At 39.0% G+C, this 21,338-nt stretch overlaps 2 protein-coding genes across 4 annotated transcripts; both read right to left on the reverse strand.

Moving 5' to 3' along the window:
- Positions 1 to 345: 345 nt before the first annotated feature.
- LOC308102255 (cornifelin homolog A-like) lies at positions 346 to 6,606 on the reverse strand. Of its 2 annotated transcripts, none has more exons than XM_080451879.1 (4): positions 6,478 to 6,606; positions 5,183 to 5,302; positions 3,537 to 3,691; positions 346 to 1,547 (listed from the first exon to the last, which is right to left on the reverse strand). In XM_080451879.1, exons 2-4 carry the CDS (start codon positions 5,289 to 5,291, stop codon positions 1,425 to 1,427), a joined length of 387 nt encoding a protein of 128 aa, XP_080308005.1. In that variant the 5' UTR covers positions 5,292 to 5,302; positions 6,478 to 6,606; the 3' UTR covers positions 346 to 1,424. The 2 variants fall into 2 exon arrangements, with proteins under 2 accessions (XP_080308005.1, XP_080308006.1); XM_080451880.1 differs by having other exon boundaries at positions 5,183 to 5,299; positions 6,478 to 6,551.
- Positions 6,607 to 12,047: 5,441 nt separating this feature from the next.
- Positions 12,048 to 20,079, reverse strand: LOC308102022 (placenta-specific gene 8 protein-like). 2 transcript variants are annotated; one of them, XM_080451602.1, is made up of 4 exons: positions 19,931 to 20,079; positions 18,875 to 18,991; positions 17,001 to 17,155; positions 12,048 to 13,282 (listed from the first exon to the last, which is right to left on the reverse strand). In XM_080451602.1, the coding sequence occupies exons 2-4, from the start codon at positions 18,987 to 18,989 to the stop codon at positions 13,109 to 13,111; spliced, it is 444 nt and encodes a 147-aa protein (XP_080307728.1). In that variant the 5' UTR covers positions 18,990 to 18,991; positions 19,931 to 20,079; the 3' UTR covers positions 12,048 to 13,108. The 2 variants fall into 2 exon arrangements, with proteins under 2 accessions (XP_080307728.1, XP_080307727.1); XM_080451601.1 differs by having other exon boundaries at positions 18,875 to 19,025.
- Positions 20,080 to 21,338: the final 1,259 nt, after the last annotated feature.

The following is a 21,338-nucleotide window of genomic DNA, read 5'->3' on the forward strand; positions in this document are numbered from 1 at the left end:
AAAATACCTAAAAATTGTGCTTAAGTACAGTACTTGAGTACATGTAACTTAGTTACCACTGTCTGGGGTTCATTAAGTACAATTGAGCTGTCTCAGAGGTTCACTGTGATAATAATTAGTAATAATAATAATACCTCAGATTTATATAGCAGTTTCCAAAGTACTCAAAATATCTGTGCGTGGGAAAAATATAGACACAAACTGTATTAGGTAGAATGCGAGTCTGAAGAGTTATGTTTTGAAGGGTGGGTGGGGCTCTTTGATGTGGTTAGACAGTGTGTTCCACTGCACAGGGAGCAATGATCATCCGGTCAACTTCAAAGAGGAAGGATTAGAGATGTTGGCTACTGTAAAGACATTTATTGCACTGCTAGTGAAGATTTACATAATAATTTGTGTACAGCCAATTTAGAGTTTTGTTCTCTGAGAAAAGAAAAGGAAAACCAAAAAAATCATGATTGATACACGCTAAGAATATCTACAATGGACCACACAACCTTTGACTGTACTACCATGTTAAACAAACTTGTTAATAAAGTATTCAATCAATCAATCAATCAATCAATCAATAAAGGGAGTATGGGCTAAATGAGAAATATTAACACTCAAACTGTATCAGATGTCATTTAAAAACTAAAAGGGAAGATCCTAAGTCAATAAATTTGTCTGAATATACAGTGTAGCTGTACAATAAATGTCACTATGATCTTGTGATTAAAAAAATGAAATGAATATAATAGGTGGCATATCTACAAAGTATTAAAGCATTAAAATATTTATGTCTACAAAGTATTAAGGAGAGGAAGTGGCTATTAATTATGAGTTCAAAATGTTTCTGGCTGTGATTATTAGCATCAGCACACTGTAAAATCCTATGTGTGAGTGACAGTGCATGTACACGAGCCATTGTACGTAACGCCCAAACTACATTCCACCTTCATGCATTCATCCTCAGTCTGTATACGTATATTAGGTGGCATTCCTCGGACCCATGGCGTGTGGTCATTGCGTGCGAGGCAGACGGGTACATACTGTATGTGATGATAGAAGATAAAACAGGATGGCATCAGAGAGGGATGCTCATTCCACGAGTTAGGCTAATAGCATGCTTAGTGAAGTAAGTAAGTAGTTTCCGCTGAAGGAAAACTAATTTGGACGTGTCATTATAGGTGAAAATGTTCAAAAATGTCAAAGATTATAATAATAATAAAAACAAAACAAAAAAACAAATGTACAAGCATAAACAAATAGTGAAAATAACATATCTACAAAGCTGTGAGCTTAGATGTGCTATTTTGCTGCATAACACCATGATGATGATGATGATGATGATGATGATGATGATGGAGGAGATGACAGCATTTGTAACTGTAACGAGGGTCGTGGCAGCACAGGGGTGGGGGGTTGTTTGATCCATGGTTAATTTATCTGGACATGGTGTTGATGAAGGTGACGGGAACCGAACGGTTCTTCATCTCTCTTGATATTTGACACCAGCTGCAGGGTCCACAGCAGCAGCCCTGCACACAGTCACTGCAAACTGTATCCTGATGCAGGGCGAGAGAGAGAGAGAGAGAGAGAGAGAGAGAGAGAGAGAGAGAGAGAGAGAGAGAGAGAGAGAGAGAGAGAGAGAGAGAGAGAGAGAGAGAGATATGGTGGGTTGTCAGTACAACATAAAAGCAAGTATAAAAACATATTTTAGCATGCTGGTAGATTGGTTATTTTTCGGCAAAGATATTTAGTGTAGAGTGAAAAACAGGAAGGAGCTTAGTATAGAGCTCTGGGGGACTCCTGTCAAGGGTTTAAGTGGTTGACAGAAAAGTCTGTTGTAAAGTTTGATTTGCATCATCTAAAAGTTACACTCCATAGCTGGTTTGAAGTCAGGGTCATGAATCAATGTCAGAGACGCTTTCAAAAAGCATTTGATCTGAGCCTGAGGTGATATATTGTTGCCAATAGAATATTGCCAACCAGATGTATCAATGTATCACTGAATCAAAACAAAACAAGTTTAAGACAGATCTGAGCTCAGGTTTAGGTGAAACATTTACAGCCCCAGTAATTGGATATTCTTTGCAAACAGTGTTGGAGATAACAAAATATTAGGGGTGTAACGATACGTTTTAACAACGATTCGATACGTATCACGATACTTGGTTGTCGATACGATACATGAACGATACAGGTTAATTTAGAACGATACGATACGTTTCGATTCAGCGATTTAGTCGATACGATACATGAACGATACAGGACAGGTTAATTTAGAACGATACGATTCGATTCAATGATTTAAAATCGATATAGTAACTATTTATTTACCCAAAAATTCTGTGTGAAAAATAAATACCTGGATACTGGATATAAACCCCTCTTTCTCTTTTCTTCTTCTTAAAAGTACTTAGTATTGATATAATTGATTATTTGCATTGCAGAACGATTCGATACGATTATTTGCATTGCAAAACGATTCGATACGATTCAAAGTCAAACGATACGATATTTAGCTGTTTGCATATCGATATAGTAGATCGTTGAAAATTCAAAACGATGCATCGATGCAGTTACTGTATCGTTACGGGCCTACAAAATATGTAAGCAATTCATTACATAATAATACTACTTTTATGAGTAACATACTACTTGTATAAATAACAAAGTAATACAATACATTGCTTATTGCTTAATATTGTTATAGGTACTATGTCTAGACTTTTCAAAATGCAGACTCTGCACCAATAGAGGGTGCTTGTGATTCATTATGACATTGAAATGTAGGCTCCTAAAAGAAAAAATGTATTGTATGATATACACAAATGTATATCATTCTTCTCTATTCCATTTAACCTGCCATGTTTTGTGAAAGTTACGCAAAAGTAATATAATTCAATGCTTGGCGCAGAAAAGTAATATTGTAGCATAACATAATTCTATGTAAACCTTTAATTGAAAGTAATGAGTAACATGTATTTTATGGCATTATGAAAATAACGTCTCCAACACTGCTTGGGAAAATAAATCCAGCAATCTTCCTGCCTTCTTTCTAGTATGCCAGTTACCTTGAACCATGCCATCATCACACATAAACAAATGTATCCTGCTATGGGTATAAAAAGAACTGTGTATAGATAGATATAAATACAAATACGAAAAGGTTACTCCCACCGTAAAGGGTGGGGCACACTATGGATATCCTGGCATGTTTAGAGATGATGATGTATTTACACAAGATTCATAAATAACTCTATTTCAGCTTCCGGGCAAATTGGGGCAGCTGCTTTGGACTCTATCTGACGTGTGACAATTTATGTAGCAACAAGCTAAATCTAATTTGTGCATAAGAAGTCATAAACAACATTAACCCTGGCGTCCCTGTTTTTGGCAACATAATGAAAATGTTCAAAATCTTTAAAATAATTCAAAAATGTAAAACTAAATCTACACGTTTCTAAATATAGTGAAAATAGCAGATCTACAAGCCCACGATATGTCGCAATGTGTTGTCATGCAATGACAGTGTCAGTGTCAGTGTGTACCTCGATGCCGTAGCGCTGGCGCACTGACACCCTGAGGCCTATGGTTATGGGTGGGATGCACCCAAAAGCATCCAGCAGAGGTAGACACAGACACTCCCCGGCCTCATGTGAGGTCTTACACACAAAGCAGGGAAGACACCAGAACGCCAGGCAACCTGAAAAGGAAAAGGAAAATATTATTCATGTGTCTGCAGCCATAGCTGAATTGTTAGAGAGCCCGCCTGGGAATCCAGAGGTTCCAGGTACGATTCTCAGCCCTCAGCAATGTGTCAAAGTGTTAGAAACAGTGAGCAACAACTCCAGCTCTAAGCCCAGTGCCTTGCTCAAGGGCACTGGTGTAGGAGTACGTCCTGTATGTTGCCTGAGGAAGATCACTGAGCTCCAAACACGTTGCGTATCAGCATGCCATGCTCTATATGTGCTTACAAAGTGTTCATTTAACTCTATGAGTGTACTGTGTACTTTATATTGGGTTATGCACTTAATAAAAAAGTGTAATTTTTTGCTAGCAGCATGCCTTTTTGTACGGGAGGAATGGATACCGGAGAATCTGGTCAGAGGACAGCCACGTGAACAGGGAGAAGTGCTTAATATGTTATCATAAAGATCATTGCCTTGGAATGGTGACATTTCAAATCTGCCATCTGTTAACATTCCTCAACAAGAACACATTTGAAGGAGATCAGAAATATGTGTTACGTAATACATGCATGATGTCCTCAGGATAGAAATGCAACAGTATTTCATTCTCTACTTGTTTGTTGCGTGCATCATAAACATGTATTGATCCTCCTTCCTCCTGCTACTCTAGTAAAGGCTTGTAAAAGTTTAACCACTTGAACCCAGCATCCCGATTCTGTGGGGAACATTCACCAAAAATAGCCGATCTACAAGCTCACAACGTGTCGCAACACGACGCGTTGTGAGCTTGTAGATCAGCTACTTTTGGCAAAGAGAGTCGATGTAGATGGAAAAAGGCGGTCCAAGTACAGTTACATAGTAAACCAGGTCTGTTTTACTATGAATAGAGGGTTTAAGTGGCCTTGAGGGGGTTCTAGGGGGTCCTCAGCTAAATGTGTAAAGTATCACAATCTTTTTAAATCTGCTATTTTAAAACATTTAAAAAAAGATTATTGGAAAATGTTGAATACATTTTTTATTTATTTTTACACAAATCTTCTCTTCTGGGGGTCCCTGGCACAAAACATTTTCAGATGGGGGTCCACGGCCAAATACATATCAATTTGGTGATCCTTGACATGAAAAGTTTGAGAACCCCTGGGTTAAAGGGATAGTTCACCCCCCAAATAACTTTTTTTCTATTGATTACTCACCCCATGGAGCCTTGAATTCATGGATATTTATTTGTTTTTGTCGCATACCTTCCTTTATTATTTGATTATAATAAATTTAGCCCCATTGATTCCGGTAGGAGACACAAATGCATTTGTGTCTCCTACCGGAATCAATGGGGACACATTTATTATAATCAAATTATTGGCTTAGGAATGTGACAAAAACAAAAAAATATCTATGAATTCAAGGCTCCAGATGGTCAGTAATCAATAGAAAAAAAGTTATTTTGGGGGTGAACTACCCCTTTAAACAAGCACAATGAGCCAATGTTGACACGCTGCCACACTTACATCCTGGAAGGTCCTCGAAGCACTCACAGATCCCAGAGCTCCACTCATTGGAGATTGTGGCTGCTATGAAGGGCTTGGGCTGGTTGACCACCATCTTATTCGTGGACATGGTGACAGCTTCTACAGGAAATGTGCAAAATCTTCATTGGTTATACACGGTTATTACAAATTATTCAGCATTACCGGGAATTTTTATTGAAGTCAATGACCAACAGCATTCCACAAAGTTATTATGACATGCCGTGTTTCAGGTCAATATGTAGTTATATCTTTTTTAGGTTGACCTAATGTGCGCGAATGAAATATCGAATGTGTACTTCAAATGTTAGCATAATTTCCTCATTCCAAACTTCAAGACATTTTGTGCCAAGTGTATTTTAGTAATGTAAAGTCGGTGCAGTCTGACATTGTGATGATTCCATGATTCCAACCAAATGGACAAATGTGAGCTTTGGCTGCTCTACTGTGTCTCATACATAGTAACATTCACTGTGTCAATTTAATTAAACAGTAATAAGTAATTTAGAAGTTGAGTGCAGGCTCATCCATAAGCAGTACTTCTGGAAAAAGCAGAGGTGTCACGTCAGTCTTTATCAAGGATAAGACCAGGAGTGGACACTTGACAGTGATCAAACATGACCTTCATTTACTTTCCTCACAGACTGGCTGATACTGTAACTGTTCACCTTTGAGCCTCAAAGTGCCTTTCTATACAACAGAACCTTATCAGAATTTTATCCTGACTAAATAATGTGGATGGATGGTGAAGGTTTAAAAACCTGATTTCCAAGCAGAAGTATCAGCTACACTCCCAGAGATGTCCTTTGGGTATCATTTATTTAGTTAGGCGTGGGCAGCATACGTTTGCTAATTAAATGAAAGATACCCAAAGGACGTCTCAGTGAATGCTGTCTTCTGCTTGGAAAGAACTCTCCTGAACTGTGTTAAAGAAATTATTTCTCACATTCTGTGATTTCTTTGATGAACAGATTACATAAATCAGAGCTCTCAGGGCAATTTGAATAAACATGGCTTAGGTTGCAGGTAGAGCTGCAATAGTTAATCAAACTAATTCATTTTCAAAAATAGTGAAAATAGCTGTTCATGTAGATCAGCTATTTTCACTCCTCACAGCCTCGTGCTGCTGGCTCACTCGATTCATCGAAAAAGTAATAGATAGAATAAGATAATCGGAATCCCTAGTCCAATTAATTGGAGAGGATTGTCAAATACTATAAAAATGTCCCTACCATTATTTGCTACCTCATGCAAAACCATGAAGTGGATTGTCTTACCTGGGTCTTGTCAATGGATGAGGGATTCGGTTAGATCTGAATGACCTGGATGACTGAGAACTTGCACAGGAGCACAGCATCTTATATATGTGGAGGACAGAGGTGAACGTGATGGCAGACTGGAGGATGCATATCACTAACTGGTCTGTCCTGTTCAATGACGTGTGCATAGTTTTTGTTCAGACATCAGATTGTCTGACCCTCACGCAACCCACCAAATCTCAAACATCAGCGGTATACAGACTGCACTGTACTGTATATTGATGATCCGTTTCAGGCGTAGGTTCAGTTCAGTTCAGTTCAGTTCAGTTCAGTTCAGTTTTATTTTCAGTTCCTTTGGACAAGTATACAAAATACAAAATATATATATATATATATATATAAAAATATATATATGTACATACAGTTAATTCATTTGGTTAATATATTACACTAGTATTCATAATAATGATAGTATCAGTCATAACAGTGACCATAACAGGTCACATCTTATGTTGAATGTTGGTGTACTGTAGCTCACTGAGTTTAAATTCATGTAGCCTACAGTATATACATAATACTATAAAACCTATTCTATACAAATGAATTTAAGTAAGTCCATTTACAATTACAAGTTTATTTTTATTAATTTTCAAGAGCACAGGAACTTCAGCTTTAATGTTACCCTCAGACTGTATAATTAAAGGCCTCATTCATTCAGTCTTCAGTCTTCTTTCTTTTTGCAGCAGCAGCTGCGGTCTTCGGTCTATAAGTTGATCAATGGCCTAATGGACAGATTGCTAAACTTAAAACTTGCTGAGCAAATTCATGCTCCCCGGAAGATGAACCCTACATTTTGAGTGGCCCCATCTAGCCATAGCGCTACCCTCTAGCCAAAATATTAACTTTTCACACAATGAGGATTCCAGGATGAACCTTATTGATTTTGGTGACCCTATGGATTTTCCTTTAGCGCTTCCATTTGGCCATTTTCCAGTTGGGTGAACTTAGTCAATCCTTTTTGTTGTGTGTTTCCATGCAGTATGTACTTGTTCTTTGCAAATGTTGTCACAAATATAAAGCCTAGCTCTTCTGCCGTGGTGCTACATGATGCGCTCTACCTTTCTTGGGAACTGCGCTGAAAATGTACCAAAACCTCACATCATAAGCATTTCTCTAGGTAATTTTTGTTATATTTCTGATTTTCTTACATATTATTTCTAAAAAGGTAGGAGGACACTTAGAGGATCATACCAGCATCAATCAATCAATCAATCAATCAATCAATCAATCAAGCTTTATTTATATAGCTCATTTTATACATCAAGTGTAGTTCAATGCGCTTCACAGAAGAGATTTAAAAGAAACAACTAAAAGGCAAGAAGATAAAAGAGTGTACATTAAGAAATACATTAAAGTACATTTAAAAGAAATTAAAAGCAGCAAGAGTAATGCAGAAACCTAAGTAACAGCAATGCTTAAAAAGGTCTTAAGATTTCTTTTTAAAACGTCCACAGATTCAGAGCTGCAGATCCTTCAGCAGGCTGTTCCAAAGGCCCATAGGACCATAATAGCTAAATCAATATATGCCTTTGTCTATTCAGCCATAGATAATACATAAACATAAACCATGTTTTCCCATCAATGGCTTTATTTTTAGACATAGCACTTGTTACCAGCCATGACAGGGTGGCTGGTGTTGTTTTCACCTTGTGAGTCTGTTTGTGCTGTTTATATGTCTGTGGACAGATTTTATCAATGCAATACGCGTCACAACTGTGCAGGATGCTGTCATAAACCTTTACAGGTGTGTTAGTTGAGATCACAATGAAGATCTCAGTTCGAGTTCTAAGATGGGTGAGGTCCATGCACGGGCGCCCGAAGTAATGCTCTACAGATACTGGCTATCTGATACCCTTCGTTTCTGTTAGCATTGCTGCAACATCCTAATAAACTTCCACTGTAATGTCATAACCAAAATAGGGACACCAGGGTTAAAGTAGTTAAATACTCAATATTGCTGTATGGATGTAAAGAAATGCAGCTGCAACCAGTGAAACATGCATGGAAAGTAACACCACTCAGTAACAGATTTTGGGTATTTCAATCAAATTGTTCTTATATACAGTATATAGATCTCAGAATCATACATATCATGTTATTGGACTATAATTGTTGTTGATATTATTATATATTATAAATATATTATAGGCTACTTTAGCTGTTTGAAAATAGCCAATGCCGCAAAGCAGCACGTTGTGGGCTTTTAAAAGCTATTTAGAATAATAATACAAATAATAATAATAATAATTGTATTAATTATTAATAATCTATATTTGCAAAGTAACTAGTAACAATACATGAGTAAATGTACCATTACTTTACACCACAGGATTCAATCGGCCACTCCTGTCCTTTGCCTGTTCTTCTCTTTAACTAGACTTGAAGGATTTGAGACACTGCCAACATTCCTTTACACTGTGTCATTTCCACTGAATGTCTTTTATCTTTATCTTTCTCTCGTGGTTGCTCTGTGTCGTTAATTCTCTCCTCTTTTTCACGACATCAACATCAAAGCATATGATGAGTCCCGACCAAAAATAAACAAACAAATCAATATGTTCTAATGTTAGACTGTGTTCAATCACAGATGCATGCATTCATGCTTTCATTCATGCAGTCTTGCATGCACTGCCTCTGAAAAGAACCTGATAGACCTGAAAGTGTTGTATTATGGTGCTGATTTTATACCTCAAACTAGTTGGCTAACATAGTAAAACAGCTCAATGAAGGCAGCATATTTTCAATGTATGATGTTTCCTTCATTATAACAATATTTCTAAATATTTCTAACAGAGAGGCATGACTGCAATGACCTCAGTAAAGTTTGTGTTGGTGTGTGTGGTTAAAAAGTTGTTATTGTTAGGTATAACCTATGTCTTACTCATGTGATACAAATTGCAATAAAATGCATCTTGGGCTTCAAACCCTGATCACAACAACATCTCTGTTCCTGAGATATGACTAATTCTGTAACTGTCTGTGACCTCTTTACCTTTTAACTTTTTGACCCTAAAGATAATTATATCTCCGTGACAACCAACCAGTGGTGTGTTCTACCGTGGTACGCTGTATACGCCGTATGGCCTGCAGATCTTTTTCGTCGTCACCGTATACATCCAAAAACAGTTCGAAACGGCGTATCTGATACGTTGATACGCATCTGATACGATGCACCCAGGAGTGGCTGGGCTGGGGGGGGGGCGCAGCAATACAAACAGCAAGAATGTGGTCTGACCGTCTGACTAGTCTAACTCTGAGGTGAAGGCTTATCATGTGTGCGGCTATTGTTCTTGAGGTGATAATTAATGGCTACTGGTGAAGGAATTCACACATTCAAATTGCGCGTCATAGCACAGCAAAATCTTGAATCTTCAATACAGTTTGTGTCTACAATGACAAGTTAATACTATTCTGTAATAGATACAGGAAGGCTCGCTGTTAACACTGCTATTATATCTGATAAGCCTAACCAGCATTTATTTATAACAATCCCTGCACTTCTATGGTAATATATATATTTTGTTTTAAATGCATCCAGGGCTAAAAGCAGCTCCGAAGTGGTTGAGTTACAGGGTGATTAACATTAGAAACAGCAGAAAATCAGTATAAAGCATATTGTAAGTGTACTCAGTGTTACTGTGAAACTGGGCCTGAGTGGGCCTGGCCGAGTTTGTGAGGGGCAGAAACACGCGCGCAATTTTTTTACATTCATTAATTATACGCGTGTGCGTGCCGTGCGTGTGGGAGGAACTGGGGGGAATTGTTATAGTATACCCTGCAAAAAAAATTAGAACACACCACTGCAACCAACTGATCATTCCCTTGATTGTGACCTTGACCTTTGACCTTTCTTACCCAAAAGTTAACATCAAGCCATCATCAGCTACTACTTCCATGTTTTTCATGTTGACTTTAAATAGGCAACCAGCCTATTTGTGGTAGACAGTCATACTACCATCAATCAGCTCTTTAGCCATATTGTGACCAGGAAGCCTACAAGGGAATATACATAACCCACACAGAAATGTACATAGTTGTCTCCGCCAGGCCGAAAGGCATGGCGAGAGAGTATGTTTTACCCCCTGCCCGTCCGTCTGTGTGTCCGTCCGTCCGTCTGTGTGTCCTGTCCGTCCGTTAGCAGCTAATCTCCGGCACCGTTGGCCCGGCCACTGCGAAACTGTGCACGCACACTCCCTGGATGCCAATTCAGAACCTCTCATTTTTTAGATTGGCCTGTTATAGCGCCACCAGGAGGCTGATTTGTGCAAAACACATTTATTGATACTACTCTACTCCTACATATTTTGTCCAAACATCACACAAATCGGTACACAGTATCTCTATAGTCATGTGATCAACACGGATTTATCCGATTTCCCATATTCCATCCTGATTGCCTAAGATTGGCTTCCAAAGTTTGCAGGATTGGTCCGTTTTGAACAAAATACCTCAAATCATGAACGCAGCATGCGATTTCCGTGAAATTTCACACGCACATTTCTATTAGGCCAAGGAAGAAATGCCACCCTTTTCATATTGGCCTGTTATAGCACCACCAGCAGGTCTAATTTAGCAAAACACCTTTTTGGAACAAAATGCCTCAAATCATGAATGCAGTGTCCCATTGCAGTGAAGAGCCCTTGAACAAATGGCACCCTTTTCACATTGGCCTATTATAGCGCCACCAGGAGGCCACAATAACGTACCTGACCTGGCGGAGACCTGTGCTCCGAGGAGCACCTTTTCTAGTTAACTATACATTTGTAAATAGATCCATTGACTTTAATTTTGTGATATTAATACCGCTTTTCATGCCAATGTACTGTACTAAAACTTCCTTGCATTTTCGGTCAATTAGTAATTGGATGGTATGTGTATCCGTTTCATTGGGTATTGAGTACTAGTGTCTGTGGTGTCTTGTAGTTGTTTGTTATGTGTTTGTATGTGAACCTTTTTGAAAAAAATCAATACAATATTTGAATAATAATAATAGTAAATAGATCCAACATTGTCATACTGTCTACTAAGAAGAAATACATTGGCTTGTAGAAGTCCTGCGGTTCCGAAGTACCCTTGGTCCGACGGCACACATTATAACTAAGCTTAACCCCACAAAAACTATGCCTAAACATAACCTCACACTATCGGACTATTGAGACGTCAAACTAATGGGCAGCCTCCGTAGAAGAATATCTTACACAATTCACCTACTTGACTTACTCCATAAATAATGTGAATAACACAAAACAAGAGTATTGAGACAGGGTGACTGGCTTCATTAAACTGTGTAACAACAGATTATTTTAAATATATAATTATATATATATATATATATATATATATATATATATATATATATATATATATATATATGTATATATATATATATATATATATATATATATATATATATATATATATATTTATATATATATATATATATATATATATATATATATATATATATATATATATATATATATATATATATATATATATATATATATATATATACGCAGACACTATGACACCTATCTAAGTAAAACATATTTGTTCTTGTGTAGCTGCTTATTGCAATATGTATCCATGCATGGAGTATGTGTATGTCCTGTACAGTAGGTGCATTGTGTATGACATTCTTCTACAAGCCAACCTATTTCTACTTAGTAGATAGTATGACAATGTTGGATCTATTACAAATGTATGATTAACTATGTATATTTCGGTATGGGTTGTGTATATTTCCTTGTAGGCTTCTTGGTCACAATATGGCTAATGGGCTGATTGGTGGCACTATGATTAATGCCACTTTTCTCCCATAGCATGGAAGTGAATGGGGTAGCTGACGCTACTGACAATTTTTGGGGGAAAGGGTTAGGTATATAAACTATGTGGGCAATGTTGAAAATGGACAGTAGTATGGTCCTTTAATTTTGGATTGCTTTGAAATTATGATTTGTAGAAATACAATTTTTTAGTTCATTCATGGAATGTTGTATTAATATAAAACTCAAAAAGATGTTGGGAATGCCTACTGAATGGAATGGGATCCCATTCATGATAATATGCTTTAATGTGATGTCATAATATGACACACCTCCATAAGAGTCAGTCACATTCACTTTTTTCTTGAACAGGAAGATGACAGGTGTGTCCTTTAACTATACACACATCTGTTGGCCTACGAAAAGAACAACTGAACGCTGACTTACAGTTTTTACAAAAGAAACAGAGAAAGAGTGCAGTCCAAGCATTAGACATCAAATTAAACACACTGGGGGAAGAAAATAAAAAACACAAATAACCTGACTGAACCACAAAAGCTTGTGGCAACTTCAATGATCCATTCTGGCCAAAATAAAAATATTTCTAAAATGACATTTATTATCATCAATGAATTAAGACATTTCCATTGTGGGATACATTTTGTCCCAGGGTGTAAAAATCACTAGCTGGAGTTCATGCAAAACAGGGAGTGGCTACAGGAAGGGTGACTAAAGGGTGACTCTCTCCATGTGAGCTTATTATAGGAACACATGCCAACTTCTGAACAGCAGAAGTGTTTATTGCCAGCCCAAAAAAACGGAGTCTAAATCAAGTGCGCCCCCTGCAGGGAGGTCAGAGCAGTGTACCTGACTGAGGAGGAGGATGACAGAGTGGAGTTGGCGTGGCTCGCTGCTCGTCTCTTCAGCTCACGAGAGATCTGGAGCCAAGACAGAGGATAGCAGCAGCAACCATAGAAACAGTCACTCCACACGCCTCCCTGGAACACACAGAAAGAGCAGTGAACATAGGTGGGAAAGTTGAACATAAAATGTAAAGCTGCGAATCCGTAAGTTTCATGTCACCACCCAGGATTTGAACCCTGAGTGGAAGACCAAACTTTTACCGCTCTGTCACGACGGAACTCTGGGCACAGACTTGTAAAAGCCCCTCCCCCCAACCCCCCAACAGTCAACACCACAACATGTATGTTGAACTGCAAGAGCACAACTACAGGCCACATGCATATGGCTACATTGAATGCCAACCTCATATTAACACCAGCATCTCAACAGGATTTCTTTTTTTTAGAATAGAACTTTATTGTCACATCACATGAATTACAAGTAAAACAGTGGGTGAAAAACATTATAGTGCAGCTTAAAACAACAACAGCAGTTGAGAGTGCAAAAAAGTGCAAAAAACTTTAAGATCGTTTAATTGAAAAACCTGACGACAATTGCAATTGCTTCTTGCACTCCCCTCTAAAGTCCTATATGTAAACTGACAGGATAAACATGCACTTAAAAGGGTTTTTCACACATAGGCCTTTTCACACATAGGCTCTGGCCCCTGGGCCTGGGCCCAGTAGGCCCATGCCACCCTTGGGAACCCGTGTTTGGTCAGGGGAGATATTGTACTTATGAGCTTTAGGCAGCACTACGTGTTAATCAGTAGGTGTCTGTGTCCTACCCGACACCAGGGTCTAAATTTCTTCATGGACTAGTAGGGAGATCACTTCCAACCACTATAAATGTAGGCTACTATATTGTATAATATACAGTACGTCTTTACCATAAAGATTGGTTAAAATTATGTTTTAGCTACTGAAGAACAAAAAAAATTATACAAATCCCACACAACAATAAATTGAGCCAAAGGAATTGGGGGGGAAATAAATGTTGCTTCTGATGTGCAAGAGCTCCCTCTTAGGACAGAATGAATTTACTGCAGCAAAATCATCAAGGTGGTTTGATAATAATGATAGTAATATAATCTTATAACTACAATGTTATGTACAATGCTTGATCCTCAGTGTTCATTAATTTGAAAGAGGACAAACCATATTTGACATTAGCAATAAATATATTTTCTGTTTCTACAAATCAGTCTTTTAGAATACTATATAACCCTAATTTATATGTTAAGAAAGATCCCAGATTGGGCCTTTAATCCCAGATTGGGCCTTTAATCCCAGATTGGGCCTTTTAGGATATACACCTACACCAGAAATAGAATGTATCATAAATGAATAGAATTCTCTATACTTCCCAACAGTGCTTGGGGGAAAAAAACTAAAAGAACAAACAAACTCACACACGCACGCACGAACGCACGCTCACAAACACACACACGCTCACACGCGCACACACATACAGTATTTGCTTCACTGCAATCTGGAAACCCATTCAGATTAGCTTCAACCTACTGTACATGCCTCAAGATGTGCAGTATTGACAACAATCCACAGCCCACTCCACCTCCTTAGGAGCCAGGAGAGAGGAGTCACCTGCTCTCTCCTGTGGCAGGCCTCCAGCTCCTGCCTCAGCCCACACCCAGTTCCTTTTCTTATCCTTCTCATCCTCCTCTCTGGTCTATAAGCATGCCTGGGGACTTTCTGTTCACTGCACAAACCAGGCAGTGCTTATCAAACATTTTCACACCAAGGACCCTAAAATTAACATGTTGTTTGTCCACGGACCCCCATATGAAAATATTTTGTGCCAGGGACCCCCATTCAAGATTTGTGTTAAACATCAAGAAATGTTTAAAAAAAATATATATATATATATTTAAAATATTGTTTTGAAAATAGCCGATCTACATGCTCACACTGTCACATTGCAATTAGTTGTGAGCTTGTAGATTGGCTATTTTAGAATAGTAGTCAATGTATCAAATGGGTTAAAAATTTTAACCCATTTGATACATTTTAACTTGAAATGGTTAAACAGCTTATTTTGCCCCTGAAACCGCCTCATGGATCCCTGGGGGTCCCCGGTCCCCACTCCCCACTTTGAGAACCACTGGCACAAACAATCTACTGATATTCCTGTTGCACTGTTTTTGCGTTGTTTAGACCTGCCTTGCGTTGGCCATGTGAAATGATCAGTGACTAAGAATGTGACGCCTGATCGTCTCTCCAGATCTGGGGTTAACTCTCACATTACAAACCACAGCATGAGGGCTTGCTATGGACAAACACAGCTCTATGGGTGGTGGGAACGCATTGTGTCTGAAGTTGTTGAATAAAAAAAAACGTTGCTTTCATTTACTTGTAGTATCTCGTAGTATTTATCAAAAACAAGAGCAACAGTTGACGGTTCACAGAATGGCTTCATACCAACAAAGATCGCAACTTCCCTGTTTTGAGCCAACTCCCCCCCCCCCCCCCCCCCATACTGGTGGAAAATCCCCCATGGGACTTTTTATTTATTTAGAGTTGACATTAATGTTAAAGGACGACTTCACCCATGTTCAACCTATCTTCATAAACCCACCCATACCAGTGACATCATCAATGGGGGAATCCAAGCTAATAGAAACTGCAGGCTTTCTATTCCTGGAAAGTGCTCTCATGTAAAGAAATTAAAAAGGGATTTTTTTTTTTTTTTTTTTAAACCTGCCTAACGATGATGTCACTGGTGTGCGGGTTTCTGAAGTGTCCACAGGCCTCCTATGAGACACAGACACAACAAAATGGTACCATTTTATCATGATTATTAGTGAGGACCAATTATATGAAGGTAGGTTGACAATGGGTGAAGTCGTCCTTTAAAGGGACCACACCATGAATTTCATTTTTTTGGGGGGGGGGTATTTTTTGGGCTCCCCAGTGTCTCTTGTACCCAATTTTTTTTTTTTAACATTCAGTCATTCATTCTCATTTCAGAGATTTTCAGAATGGGCGTGTCTGAACAGGCCATTTCAGAATGGCAATGCAAGTGACATCACTTGCATTGCCATTGCATTGATGCTGGCCAGACAGAATTGCTCAGTAGCCCCCCCCTGCCCAAGAGGACGTTTTGGTATTGCAGCTGAAAGTGCTGTATAAGCCAGAGACAATTGACTTGGGATGAGTATATCTGAGTGATGATTTACTCCTTAACCTTCCAATTTTCAATTTCTTTCAAGATTTTTTGAAAATAGCCGCTGTATATTAGGTTTAAAGGGCTCATGACGACCTTTTGAAAAAGGTTTGAGGGACATACACCATATGATATTAAATATTAAAAAAAAAAAAAAATTCATGGTGTAGATCCTTTAATCTATTCACTTAACCACTTTCAACCTGAGGTCACATGTTTGGAAATTTTCACTTATGCCCAAATTAGATACGCCAGGTTGAAAGATTTTCAAAAGTTTCAAAAGTAGCAGATCTACAAGCTCACAACGTGTCACAATGTGATGCATTTTGACCTTGTAGACTGCTATTTTCGCAGTTCAGCATAAGCGGTTAAAGCAAGTGTTTTGGAGGCCAGGCCTATCTTTAGGTTCACCATTTACCACCTATTGTATTTTCCTTTTTGCATGCACTGACAACAGAATCAGTTTTTAACAGAGTCTTTACCTCAACCACTTGAACCCAGCATCCATATTTGGATTGAACATTAGCCAAAAACAGCAGATCTTAGATCTTGGATCTTAGTTTTTTAAGTGTTAGAGGGTTCAAGTGGTTAGCAATCTTTGTTGATCTCTGTTGCATACGGGTGTGTTACCTCGATGCCGTAGCGCTCCCTGACAGTGGCCCTCACAGCCAGCGAGGCAGGCGGCACACAGCCCATGCAGTCCAGCAGTGGCAGGCAGGGGCAGACGCCCGCTGCACTGGTCACCTTACAGGTGAACACTGGGAGGCAGCACAGAGCCAAGCAGCCTGGAACACACACACACACACACACACACACACACACACACACACACACACACACACACACACACACACACACACACACACACACACACACACACACACACACACACACACACACACACACACACACACACACACACACTGTCAGTGAGTTATGTGTTATTGTAATATTCTGCACTCATTCACTCCTTAACCTTTGACTCCAGCGTGTCTGGAGACAAGCCTAAGGCCAAGCCGAGGTGAGGTTTGGAGATGTAAGCAGAGCTCACATCTGATGACCTTGGACCTGTAGAAGCCAGTGTTGCCATGTCCGCCTATTATAAGCGACTTAGGGCTTGTTTTTCTGTAAAGTCGCTTATAAATATTGTTAGTTATGGGTTGCGTTAGGAGGACTTGTTTCTAAAGTGTAGTTGCTTATTTTGTGCTTGCTGTCTAATGTTGTTTAAACCAGTGGTTCTCAAACATTTTCATGTCAAGGACTCCCAAATTAATATGTATTTGTCTGCAGACCCCCAGCTGAAAATATTTGATGCCAGGGACCCATACAAGATTTGTGTAGTTAAAATATTTCAAACATATTCCAATTTTCAATTTCTTTCAAGATTTTTTGAAAATAGCCGCTGTATATTAGGTTTAAAGGGCTCCTGACGAACATACATACACCAGAATTCTCAACTATAACCTTATATGTGGGTCAGTCATGTGTCATATAACTATATGTTATGTGTTTACAACCCTGTGTCTGACCTGGTGCCCTGTAGTATGAAGAAACTATGAACCATGAACTACTGCTATGACCAAAATGCATTTTTTTATGACTCACTTCAAGTCTCACTTGTTTTGCAAAGTTTGTGACATACTGTATGACACATCCAATATGGTGCCGTGTCTCATAGGTGTAATGGAAGTTGTCCCTCTGTTCAACTGTAATTACAGTTTCAATAATATAAAGGATATGAGGGCATATAGTAATATCACTGTTTGAACCGCCCTAAAACTCACTTGGACAAAGTTCTTATTTTTAACTACTTAAGCTCTATTTTATACAACGTCATACAGGGGTGTCAAACATGCCGATCTAGAAGCTCACGATGTGTTGCTATCCAACACGTAAGCTTTTAGATCGGCTATTTTGAACATTTTCGAAAACATTTTCGATTATAATGCCCATACACCAGATGGATAGTGGTAATTCCAAGGAAGTGTGGTGTTTGACAGTGAGACAAGTGAGTCATACCAAAAAGGCATTTTGTTCACAGCAGTAGTTCAATACAATTATCCTGAAGTCAAGAAATAAGTAATGCATGATTGTATGTTATTAACATACACTCATGCACAGGTGTGTAGTATTGAGGGCGAGCGCAGGGGAGCGTTAAGAAAATAGGATTTTGGTTTTGTTTAATTGATGAACCACTTGAACTCCAGCATCCATATTCTGTGGCGAACAATAGCCAAAAATAGCCGATCTACAAGCTCACAATGTGTCGCAGCAAAGAGATTTGGTGTATAGGGGAGAAAAAGCGGTATACAGATGCGCTCCCCCACTTCAAAAAGTAGCACTACCGCCTGCTCATGCATTACCTGTACATTGAGGGAAATAAACGTATGTTAAACCATGTCGGCTCAGGAACACATGACACACAAACAAGATGGTGGCTCGTTTGCTACATATGGGCGGGTCAGTTGGCTCTCAGTTTGTTTTGTCTGTGGTGAGACACTTACAGTCTCCCATGTCTTGCCAGCAGTCACACAGTCCCGTGCTCCACTCTCCTGGTGCTCTGCTTCTTCCTGGCTGGGACATCACTACCTGGGACTCCTGGCTCATAATTGGGTTCATTACTGTCGCCATGCAGGGCAGAGAAAGTAGAGACACCTAAGAATTTAGAACATATATTTTTTGGATTGCACACACAAAGGGCGAATTAAAAATAATATTGAGGTAATATTATAACGTCACACCTCTGTAATGCCTTTGGTTTGCTTGTAGTGAAGCTTTTAATAAATGAAAATAAAACAGAATATACGGTATTGTCCTGTTTGTATCGTTCAAGGTGGTTGGGTGGTGTAGCTATGAATAGTCTGTGACAATTGTGGCATATCAGAGAGGAGTGGATGACTCAAAGTTGTACCTAATAGGATAGGATAGGAGGATAGGATAGACTTGTCCCTGGGAGAATTGTGTCATGGACACGCACTTGATCAGTAACTGCTGTTAAGAATACAATGACAACAACATACAGTACTGCACAGTCTGCCAATAAATCGCACAGTGCCCATTGAACGACACTCTATAACCAACACAGTAATACAACAACACAGTGTGCATGAAGATCAACGTAAAATCATCATAAAAAATTCATAAGACACGATAAGACACGATATCTTGTCACAGCTATATCATCTATGTATAGTAACTTGAGCCGGCTTCGCAAGGTGACATGGGCATTTCTCCCTTGGTTGCAGGGTGACACATCCATGCACCCTCGAGCTGGAGAGACGACATGTCTTCACTCAGAGAAAAGCACTCGGGTTGAAATGGAATCTCATTAAGAGAATCATCAGTTGCTTATGATTCTGTCTTTTCTTATATGCCATCTCTCAACACGACAAAACCTTCCACCATGCAAGCCTGTCCCTCTAGTTGCATGCATGAGTCAGAGCCTAATGATATGCCTTAAGGAATTATTCATGTTGCCTTACGAGGTGGGGCCAAGTCCCCTGTACATATATTTACTGGGTGGAGACATGTTATGACACACGACACGATAGCAAACTTACCTATTAAAGTGAGGTGTTGTGTTCGGTAACCAAAGGCCTTGTTTTAATATTCGGGGATATCCTGGACTGGTATGAAGCTTCAGCTTCAGCTTCTCCTTTTCTCTGGTGTTTTCTCACTTTCCAGCCTTCTCAACTGGACATGAGTTGTGTGTGCGTTCCTACCTGTGATGTTTTGGTGTAAACATGAAACGGCCACGCGTGCGCACGCACACACGCACGCACGCACGCAGGCACGCACGCACGCACACAGAGAGACTAAACAATGAATCCAGTGCATAATAGTGAAGCCTTAATAATCATACTGTAGTGGTTAAAGCAAGACTTTACCACTTACCGACAGAAAGGTTTTTAATTATTCAAATAATAGCCGATCTGCTATTTTTTATTCTCACCTATAATGACATGCCCAAAATTGGGATGCCAGACAGAGCTAAATAAGTTAATATGAAGGTTGTTGAATGTTATTAAAATGAAATAATAACAAAAAAGGAACATAAAAGGTTTTCACCCGACACCGACGACACACATCTACAGTAACTGTCCCTGAGTTGTACAAATACTGTTAGTGCTTACTTGTCTTAGACAGAGAGTCACTGTCTGCTCTACTGAGTCAGCTAATATGCTGACATTCTGCTTACAGTAAACGTTCTTCTGAGGTCTGAACAGGATTGTTATCTGCTTTTAGGTTGACCTCAACACCAGGCAGTGATGCTAAAAATAATGCTGACTATATGCATATAATGCATGTTGTGTTATTAGCTTTAAAATATAGGACCCCAATGGAAACAAGACCGCAAAGACTTTTTTGGTGTTATCCTTTTAGACAAAGTGTTGTGACTGTACTGTACTACTGGTGCTGTTTTACATTTCTGTCTAATAAAATATTCAATCAATCAATCAGTTGTTTTCAGCGGGCTACAGTACACAGGGTTTAGGAGAAGTATCTGACTGTCTGTGTGTGTGTGTGTGTGTGTGTGTGTGTACACTTATTGTAAGTCGCTTTGGATAAAAGCGTTTGCTAAATGACTGTAATGTAATGTAATGTAATGTAATGTAATGTAATGTAATGTAATGCTTGCGTGCGTGCGTGCGTGCGTGTGTGTCTGTCTGTTCGTCTAGCTACTTTATGTTTGGCCTCACTGGCAGAAAACCTTTGCTTATATGTCATTTTCAATTGAGTGTTAGAGCATAAGGAAAGCATACAGCAATAAGAGAAGATGGTTTAGAGGGCTGTGTTTATGTTTTCCTCTCCTCCCTGTTGTGTGAACTACTACTGCTATGATTAAGCTAGGGCCCTGAATCAGAGTACGTTTTTGAAGATTATACAATTGCATGTCTTAGTGGCCTCAATATCATCCAAAACAACCAAAACATGTTATGATGCTATTCGGATATGTTTTGTACAGCT

This window comes from Gymnoscopelus braueri, assembly GCF_963280865.1.
Source record: "Gymnoscopelus braueri genome assembly, chromosome: 15".
Taxonomy (NCBI): domain Eukaryota; kingdom Metazoa; phylum Chordata; class Actinopteri; order Myctophiformes; family Myctophidae; genus Gymnoscopelus; species Gymnoscopelus braueri.

What these genes read in the sequence shown, in the direction of transcription:
- LOC308102255 (XM_080451879.1), bottom strand. Translation starts at nt 5,291, where the DNA reads ATGTCCACGAATAAGATGGTGGTCAACCAGCCCAAGCCCTTCATAGCA. An exon ending in CTTCGAGGACCTTCCAGGAT is followed by an intron (nt 3,692 to 5,182) that starts GTAAGTGTGGCA and finishes TTTCCTTTTCAG; the next exon opens with GTTGCCTGGCGTTCTGGTGT. An exon ending in GCCAGCGCTACGGCATCGAG is followed by an intron (nt 1,548 to 3,536) that starts GTACACACTGAC and finishes GCCCTGCATCAG; the next exon opens with GATACAGTTTGCAGTGACTG.
- LOC308102022 (XM_080451601.1), bottom strand. Translation starts at nt 19,001, where the DNA reads ATGGCGACAGTAATGAACCCAATTATGAGCCAGGAGTCCCAGGTAGTG. An exon ending in CTGGCAAGACATGGGAGACT is followed by an intron (nt 17,156 to 18,874) that starts GTAAGTGTCTCA and finishes TGTGTGTTCCAG; the next exon opens with GCTGCTTGGCTCTGTGCTGC. An exon ending in GGGAGCGCTACGGCATCGAG is followed by an intron (nt 13,283 to 17,000) that starts GTAACACACCCG and finishes TGTGTGTTCCAG; the next exon opens with GGAGGCGTGTGGAGTGACTG.